This window comes from Adelges cooleyi, unplaced genomic scaffold, assembly GCF_023614345.1.
Source record: "Adelges cooleyi isolate 19-005CV unplaced genomic scaffold, UGA_ACOO_1.1 ACOO_flye_CR_arks_rails_tigmint_CR_PRNA_1, whole genome shotgun sequence".
Taxonomy (NCBI): Eukaryota; Metazoa; Arthropoda; class Insecta; order Hemiptera; family Adelgidae; genus Adelges; species Adelges cooleyi.
The window spans coordinates 4711083-4720499 of NW_026095751.1; the positions used below are offsets into that span (position 1 = coordinate 4711083).

Sequence of the window (9417 nt, forward strand, 5' to 3'; positions counted from 1 at the left end):
TACCTAACTTCTTAATAAATAGGAGGTATAACGTCCTCTTAAGACTCAAGTTATTTTCAATATCCAGTCATATACAATTATTTCTTTTCGTTCAAAATGTTTTAAATAAATACAATGTCTAGTCCTAAATTTACGAGCGAAGAACAATAATAATTATTATTAACGGTCCAGTTATAATTTTGATAACAGCAAGTGTAATGATGTTGGTGTATGTTCTAATGCCAGTACGTATTATTTTAAGGAGCAGAACATACACTCTTATACATCGACAATAATTATTAACGAAATTAAACAACTAATTATTTTAGCCCATTGGTGAAATTAGTGTGGGTCATTCGCTCTTATAAAAAATATACCTACATCGAGTAAAAAGAAAATTAGAGCTACAATAGCATAAGAGCTTTTGTATTGGATATCGTTATTCGTCAGAGACACCAAATTGTCCCTCTTTAAATAAGACGTGCGGAAAAAAATTAATTACGTCAAAAATTGTTTAAAAAGTATTCTAATATACTACTTACTATTAATAACTACTTTTTGTTCTGTTACAGCTATAGTGAAATTTAACAAGGATGTTATGGCACCGGTATCTTTGAAGGCCGTCACCCTGTCGACGGTTAATTGTATAAGCGACTGTGTTCAGGAAAAGGCCTCGTTTTAAACTTATATTATTCGAAAGCTTATAAAAAGACCACAATAAGAATAACACTGCACCGGCAATAAAGTGACGACCACGAGATACCGAAACTGCCCAAAACCCTTACTAGCGCGATTTAAAAAAGGTAGAGTTTAGCTAGATGGACTTTTTAAATTATCCATCTCGTAGTAAGTTATTTAATGTCAAACTGAAAATAAAATTATAAACAATCTAATAGTCGACTATGCGTTGGAGCCGTATTGTATGTTGAGGGACGAACTCATTTAAAGCACTCTTATTAATATATCCCTAATACTATTTACTTAAAAAAAAAAAAAAAACGACATATAATATTTTAATATTGTCCAGCCACAAAAAGTAAAAAAAGCTATTCGACGTATATTCATTTCAAATTTGAAATACTGTTTAAGACTGTTGACCCACTCATTTTAACGATATGAAATACAAATAAAATGGTACCTAGATGACACGAAAATCGGGAAGAATAAAACTATAAAACTTTATTATTGTCTTTTTTCGTATATTTAATAATGTCAACCGAAAAAGCTTTCCTAATGTAAAAGTTATAATCGATTTAATAGTAATATTATTTTATCTTAATGTTTTAGATAAAAGTGCAGTCGTAAATCTCGTTTCGTGGTATTGAGACTTACATTATGTAGTGATGCAATACTATGATTTATCAATAATTATGATGATGATGATCGTCGTAATGCGTTTTGCTGTGACATAAAAAGCGACATCTACTATGGCGGCATTTCCTTTTGTAATTTGTATCAATAGTGCTGTGAGGCGTGAGCGGTGAGCTGTCTGGTCTGGTCGATCGCCACGAGGTTGTCGCGCGTCATCGCCGTTTGTCGCCACTCGTCGCTGCGGTCGCCCACATTTTAGGTTGGCAACACTTCCCGTGCTTGCAGCCTGGACGGTGTTTTCAGTTTTTTGTCCGGTGTTTTGGCAGTATACCAATCGAATGTCCGCACGAGAATACCTCAGGACAGCCTTCGTTTTGCGGCGGTTGGACACTTGGACGATTTTGTGTTATACGTTTAGTTAATGCACATTTCACACACTCTGTATATACACCATCATACATATAGACAGACCGCGCTGGCTTTATTTTCTTTGCTTTTCCATTTGGCTAAATAATTAATAATATAATAATTATAATATTTTGTTGACCAACGACGGTTCGAGTACCGCATATGTGATTAAAGGCAGTAGCGTTAACAGAAGCAGCTGAGCGAGTGTAAGCAGTCGATTGTTTTTTTTAATTTTATTTAGGCGGCAGATGAGGCGGTAGTTTCTATTTTGTTGACTCGTGTTTTTCGACCCAATTTTTGACACCGCACACTGTAATTTTTGTTGGCAACGTCCCGAAATCCGTAATGAATAACGATGTTTGCACTTTTGTCGATTCCGTAAAAGCGGAATTGTGAATTTTGTTCTGAGGTCGTGTTCGAACTTTCAAGTCCGACTTTGGACTTTTAAACAACTAACAATATCAATATTTTTTATCTCAACGTTAAAAAACCGATCCGTCAAGTCAACCAATAATATCGTAGCCAGTTTTTTCCCATTATTGTTATCGTATCAAGTAAATTATCGAGCCACCACCACCGTTGTTGCAATATTGAACTTGTACGTGTATGCTAGTTATAGTTTTTAAATTATTCTTTGGTCATTAATTTGTTTAGGTCGCGAGTGAACTTGTGTCGTGTGCGGGACCTGTCAAAAATGTTGGCCAACGCAAATCGATTTTCGTCGACCCTAAAAGGATTCCAAAGGTATTTAAATATTATATATTGATTTCAGTATTTATTATAGGGAAGTTGCACAATATGAATTTATACAATTTTAATTCAAAACGTAGGTATTAAGTAAAAATAACTTTTCGGCAAAACCTGTTAAATCATATTAATTTTTAGTAGAGATATGAATTTTGTTAAAGTTTCTGTTTGTTTAATTAAATATTATTGTAGGGATTGAAAACGTTACCAACTCACAATTTACATTATTTGTTAATACTACAAAAAGATGTATTGATATCATAATAGTATGATATTCTGCTATCTTTATTACTATTGTCTATTCATAAAAAAAAAAAAAAAAACTAAATTTCCTACTATTATTTTTATTAAGTACTTAGTAATATGTTAATTTATATTTGTCTATATTTATTATTGTAAGCTTTGGGTTACAGTAAATTGTCTATTGGCAAACTTCTCTTTTAAAGTTCAAACTACATTAAAAAAAAAAAAAAAAAATTAATGATATCTGTACATTATACATTTTTACACTCACACTGGAAGTGTAGAGCTTATGACTGTCAACATTTATTTGAATTTTCTAAAGTAATATATTGTTTGAATTAGTGTCGAGGTAAAAGGGTTAGGTTAAGTGTAAAACGTAAACTTAGCTTCTAAGTGACTAAAGTGTTTGTGAATATATCTAAAGAAGTTATCATTGATTGAGCAGTAATTTTTGTTGTATCAAACTATAGATGCTCAAATTTAAGCCAATCAATCTTAAAGGAATTTTCAATATTGAATAACAAATGCTCACCGTATATGAGTGCAGTCTTATAGTTGAGTGTTGACATTTAACCTTCTGTTATATACATTTGAAAAAAAACATTTTTTTTTCTTTCTAAGATTCAAACTGATAACCAAAGAACTGGTTATCTTTCTAATGTCGTTATAATTTCTTGTTTTCAACTACATAACAAAGGTCATAAATAACAAAAAAATCCAATTGTTTAATAGCCTACTCTACTATCGGATTATAGTATGGAAACTTTAAGATTATGCCTATCAAGTTCACATTAAAAAGAAAATGATTAAGATTTATGACATTTTATTAAAATAACAAGTATCAATAACATACTTGAAATATTTTATTCGAGACATATCTTTAATATGCAATCTAGAAAGAATTGATGTATGAGATATGTAAGTGTGTATTATGTATTATGTACGTATTACTACGTAATCTTTTCTTAGGTTTTTTTAATATAATTTTGTTTTTATAAGTTACTGATTTGTTTTATTTCTCAGCAAACTGGGGGTTGGTTCCTCCGGGCGGACAATCGTTAGGGGGAGTGGTGAAATGGCCACCCATCTCTTGGGAAGAGCGTTAAGTCAAAATAAAGTAAAAAATACAAAAAACTGTCAAATCTATACCATCTGAATTCCAATTTGAGGGAATAAGACCTAAAACGTGAATAAGAAGCAATATTTTTTTTAAAATTTAAAACAATAAGTTTCAATAAAAGCATTAAGTTGTGTAAAAATACTAAACTTTTATTTTAAAGTTGGTTTTTACGACATATTTGTATAGTTTGTTGGCAAATTTAACTTTGGAGATTAATGAGTTAATTTTTGTTTGTGGAGTATTCTAAAATATAGATTAATCTTTATTTAGTTTTTTAGGATACCAAAAAAAATTTTTTATTGATAGTTAATAACTGAAAGTCTAAAGTTTAATTAATAATGGTTATAATAACAAGATAACTAGATAACTTTTTAATTAAAGTAACAAAAATAAAATATTTTCATTTCAGCCTGTGTTGTCGAGGTTTTGGATCCGTTGCTGTACCTAAAATTAAGGATTTCACCATCAAAAACGAACCTCTATTAGGTAAGAAAAATGTAAGTGCATCTGCTCTTATTCATTCATTCATAAAAGTCGTCGATCAAACGTAAAATATAGATCCTTGTTGAATGTAAACAATTAATAGTAAAAAAACATTACTTATTGTATACATTGTTGGTATTTGGTATCAGTTAATTAAAGCTATTAAATTATCTATTTGGGGTCAGAGAAGCATTTCAATTGTAAATTTATCAAAAATATATATTAATAATTTTACGTATTCCGAGGTTGTTTCTCATTGTGTAGGTAATTAAATGTTTGAGTGATTGACTAATTATTGATATTATAAATGATTTACTACATTATACATGTTTAATAAGAGAAATGCAAATACTTAGTAATATTTGTTTACTTTATATTTTTTTATTTACATAATAATTTTCTTTTAGTTAGTTATCTAGTGTTGCAAGTTTGTACTAGTTGAAATTACATGCTGTGGTTTAGTTGTAGGGTATTGTTTGTTTGTACCACCTATTGCATGTGCTCAAAACAAAATTGTGTACTTGATCTCCGTGGCACCCAATTTTTTTTATGAGTACATACATACAATATAGAAAAGTGATTGGAGAGTTTGCAAAGTGCATACCCTTACTACTACATCACTGATTAAGTTGATTTTTTATTGATGAGTTTGTAATAATGTTGTAGAATACATGCAGGGCAGTAAAGAACGTCAAGAGATAGAAGCTGAATTAAAAAGACTGTCGAGTAATGTGGAAGATGTGCCGATTATTATTGGAAATGAAAAAATCCGAACCAAAGATGTTAGGTACCAAGTTATGGTATGTATATAATATAAATATTTATAAGCTTTATTATATTCTGCAAATGTAGTCATGTCAAATCGATTGTCACATGTTATACCATACCATTTTACAGCCCCATAATCACGGAAAGAAAATCGCTAAATTCTACTATGCGTCGTCCGTAAGTATTTATAATGAATGGGTGTTATAAGACGCATATAGAATGTTATTTCTATGGTTTAAAAAACAAAAAAAAACACCTACATTAGGATTTGGTGGCAAAAGCAATTAAAGTAGCAACAGAAGCTCAACTAAAGTGGGATGCAGTCCCGATCGAAGAGAAAATTGACATCTGGCTAAAGGCTGCAGATCTTATGGCTACTAAATATCGAATGAAGTTGAATGCAGCGACCATGTTGGGACAGTCAAAAACAGTCGTACAAGCAGAAATCGATTCGGCTGCAGAGTTGATTGATTTTGTCAGGTTAATAATTATTTTTGGTTCATTTCAATGCATTTCGTATTAAGTAAAAAGAAGTTTTAAGCGCATTACTAAATATACTTTTTTGGTTAAATTCTACATTTTTACACGTTTTTGTTTTTTTGAAAATTTTGTATTGTCACTATTTTTATTCTGGTATTCATTGTTGGCCATCTTTGTATAGCAGCTGTGTTAAAGTTAATAGCAAAAAGCATAGACTAAAGTCGTAAAACTTTTTTGTTTTTTAATTAAAAAAATTGCCGCTTTTTTACTATATTAAACAAGCTTTAAACTCGCTAATGAATTAATTTTATATTTTGTGCTTAGTATAAACGTTTTTTTTCATTGTATTAATAAAAATTTAAAAAAATTACCAAAGAAAATGTATTAAATTACAAACTACTTATTACACAATTTGAGGTATTTAATTGCAACTTACATTTTTATTTTTAATCTTTAACCAAAAGACAATTTAAATACTGTGAATTTCATTTTGTAAGTTACAGTTTATAGTTTTCAACTATGGAGGTTATTTTAAGATACTTACTCACTAAAAAATGTCTTAAGACCATATTTAAATGCAAGTTGCACCAAAAAAAAAAGTTTATTAAATGGACCTTAATTTTATGGATTTTGTTTCTAATATAATATGTTAAAAATTTTGAGTTAATTAGATTTATATTATTATTAAGAAAATTCTGTACACCAAATTTACTTTTTTTTCTGGCCTTGCGAGTTTTTCTAGACTTTTTATTTTTTTAAAACGTCTTTATAGTTGTAAAAATGCACAAAATTAAAAGTGAGAATGTATTATTGCTTGAAAAAAAATAAACAAAAAATTCTACAGAAGTTCAAAGTTAAGCAAACAATAGTTTAAAAATTTAAAAAAATCAAAATCACTATTAATTTAAAAATTAATGTTAATACATCTCACATAAAAAACTCTACAAAAAAGTATTTTTTTACACCCTTTAGATAATTTAAAAATATGTATACATTATATATTTTACAATGTATTTATAAATACCTATACATTAAAAAAGAAAATTGTAATTGAAAATTTAGTTGAGTAATTCAAATCTGCCTATTCTTACACCTATGTTGATTCTATGATTTTAAATGAATAATCTTTCTGCAGGTTAAACGCATTTTTTGCTAAGGAATTGACAAAATATCAACCAATTAGTGAAAATAAAAACGTCACATTAAATAGCTTACGTTATCGTGGTCTCGATGGATTTGTCGCTGCTGTATCGCCGTTCAACTTCACAGCGATTGGAGGAAATTTGGCCTATACTCCCGCGTTAATGGTAATTTTTGTAATCCAATAAACCATAACAGTTCATGTTTTAAATATTAGTTTAAAAACTAATAATAATTCATATATAAAAAATATAAATATATATTTTTTATAAAATAATAGTAATTAAATATTTTTTAAAACAATCGTAACAATTTTTTTAAAAATAATTATAGGGATGTTCAGTCTTGTGGAAACCATCAGATACGGCTTTGTTGTCTAACTGGGTTATTTATGAAATCATGACCGAAGCCGGAGTTCCAGCTGGAGTGGTCAACTTTGTTCCTGCTGACGGTCCTGTATTTGGTGACACAATTACAGCATCTCCTTATTTGTCGGGCATCAACTTCACTGGATCTGTACCGTATGTGGATGTTTGTACGTATAATTATTGTTTTAATTTAATATTTGTATTTTTTTTTATCAAATGTAGAACCTTCAATCGGCTATGGACACAAGTGGGACAGAATATAAATAGTTACAAGAATTTCCCGAGATTGATCGGAGAATGTGGCGGTAAAAACTATCATTTTGTCCACCCATCGGCTGATGTAACGTCCGTTGTTAATGGTACTATTCGGTCATCGTTTGAGTACTGCGGTCAGAAGTGTTCGGCTTGTTCTAGAATATACGTTCCACAATCTTTATGGCCTAAAGTAAGTTTTATTTTCTTGTTATTATGCAGATAATGAAGATGTATTTGTTTAATTAGATCAAAGAAGGATTACTTGAAACTCGTAAAAAACTTAAAATCGGCGATGTTAGCGAATTTGACTCATTCGCTTCGGCAGTCATTGACGATAAGGCTTTTAACCGTATCAGCGGATATATTGAACATGCCAAGAAATCTCCCAATTTAGAAATTATTGGCGGCGGACAATATGATAACAAGTATTTTAACAATATTTATATCAGTTTTTTTTTTTTATATATAATTCTACTATTTTATTATAATTAACTTATAGAATAGGATACTTTATACAGCCGACAATAGTGGAAACCAAAGATCCTTTGGATAAGATTATGACTGAAGAAATATTTGGGCCAGTTCTGACTGCTTACGTGTACAAAGATTCGGAAGTCGATAAGACAGTCGACCTAGTAATGAGTTCAACACCTTATGCTCTGACCGGAGCAGTGTTTTCTCAAGATAAGTATGTTTCTATTAATTTGATTTGTATATTAGTGAATACAAAACCTAACCTACTTTTATTTCTCTACTTTTATTTTAAAGAGATTTCTTGAAAAAAAGTCTCGAAACACTCAAGTATTCAGCTGGTAACTTCTACCTTAACGATAAATCTACGGGCTCTGTTGTGGGACAACAACCATTTGGTGGAAGTAGAATGTCAGGTTAGTATTTGGGTAAAGACATGGATTATTAATAGAATATCTTTTTTTTTTAAAAGCCTACCGCAGTTTTTTTTGGCTATGCATAAACCAGCCATTATTTAAAAAATATACTGGTTATAATTTGTGACTTGAAGAAGCATCCAAATAAATACAATAATTTATTTAGTAAAAAAAAATTAAAATGCTACATAAATTATGAAGTTGCTTTTCAATTCAATAAAAGAACCATTCGAAATAATTTATTATTAAATAATATTTAATTTAAATATATTTTTATTTGTCCGTTTTAAATAACCTGTTATTTAAAATTGTTTTAACTTTTATTTTTTTGATATCTTGTTGCCACTTATTCAAGTAAGAAATGGTTTAGTTAAAATTAAAAATATATTTAAGTAATAATTATATTATTACTTAAATTTATTTAAGTAATTAATTAGTATATTTTTTAAGTATTTATTTATTTAAATAAAAACAGGAAATTTATATTTATAATAATTTTAAATATATTTTTAGGAACTAACGATAAAGCCGGCGGACCACACTACATTTTGAGGTGGACATCTCCACAATCAGTGAAGGAAACATTTGTGCCTATAACCGAATGGAAGTATCCTTACATGAACTGAAGCATGCTGCGTTATAGAAACAAACGAAAAGAAGGATATAGTGTTTTGCCTGGTATTGAACTATGGCAAAACTGTGATACTGTTTAAAATCCCATTTAATACCAGACGTGTATTTCGGATTCCTATATATATATAAAATTTATATTAACCCACAAATAGTACTTGTACGTTCTCAATTGAGTGCGTTGAGTAATCAAATTCTTTTAATATTTACTTTTATAATTTTATTTATTTTTAATTGTTGTTGTAATTTTATTTGACGTTTACATTCTTTATCTTTAATTTCCAAATAATAGAAGCCTACATACTTGTTAAGCAACCTCGTCATTACCTTTTAGACATAGTATTTTTGACAAAATTTGCAGTATTTTGAAATTGTTAAATTTTTACAAGTTCATCATTGAGTACTAGGTGTAAAGAAAAAATATGTACCTAATAATAGTATTTAAATGCATTATTGTTAATATTAAATTGTGTATAATTTAGTTGTTGGTTTTGTAAATTATTGATATTAACCTTTACCAAAATTTCCATTCTTTGTCTAGTTATTTTTTTTAACTGTTCGTTGTGTTTCTCTAATAACTCGTTAAGGCAAAACTAGT

General features: G+C 29.1%; 1 protein-coding gene across 3 annotated transcripts; it reads left to right on the top strand.

Annotated features, from left to right (window-relative positions):
- The first annotated feature begins 1609 nt into the window (after positions 1-1609).
- On the top strand, positions 1610-9300 carry LOC126833041 (delta-1-pyrroline-5-carboxylate dehydrogenase, mitochondrial). Of its 3 annotated transcripts, none has more exons than XM_050564160.1 (13): positions 1610-1904; positions 2353-2442; positions 4218-4294; positions 4958-5091; positions 5189-5236; positions 5325-5539; positions 6675-6846; positions 7013-7200; positions 7270-7492; positions 7549-7727; positions 7802-7990; positions 8071-8189; positions 8703-9300. In XM_050564160.1, the coding sequence occupies exons 2-13, from the start codon at positions 2393-2395 to the stop codon at positions 8813-8815; spliced, it is 1707 nt and encodes a 568-aa protein (XP_050420117.1). In that variant the 5' UTR covers positions 1610-1904; positions 2353-2392; the 3' UTR covers positions 8816-9300. The 3 variants fall into 3 exon arrangements, with proteins under 3 accessions (XP_050420117.1, XP_050420124.1, XP_050420133.1); XM_050564167.1 differs by lacking the exon at positions 1610-1904 and adding an exon at positions 1947-2296; XM_050564176.1 differs by lacking the exons at positions 1610-1904; positions 2353-2442 and having other exon boundaries at positions 4218-4305.
- The last annotated feature ends 117 nt before the right edge of the window (positions 9301-9417 follow it).

Excerpts from the sequence above, each read along its gene's own strand:
- LOC126833041 (XM_050564160.1), top strand. The coding sequence starts at position 2,393 with ATGTTGGCCAACGCAAATCGATTTTCGTCGACCCTAAAAGGATTCCAA. Across the intron at positions 7,728-7,801 it reads GGCGGACAATATGATAACAA|AATAGGATACTTTATACAGC; the intron begins GTATTTTAACAA and ends ATTAACTTATAG. Across the intron at positions 8,190-8,702 it reads TGGTGGAAGTAGAATGTCAG|GAACTAACGATAAAGCCGGC; the intron begins GTTAGTATTTGG and ends ATATATTTTTAG.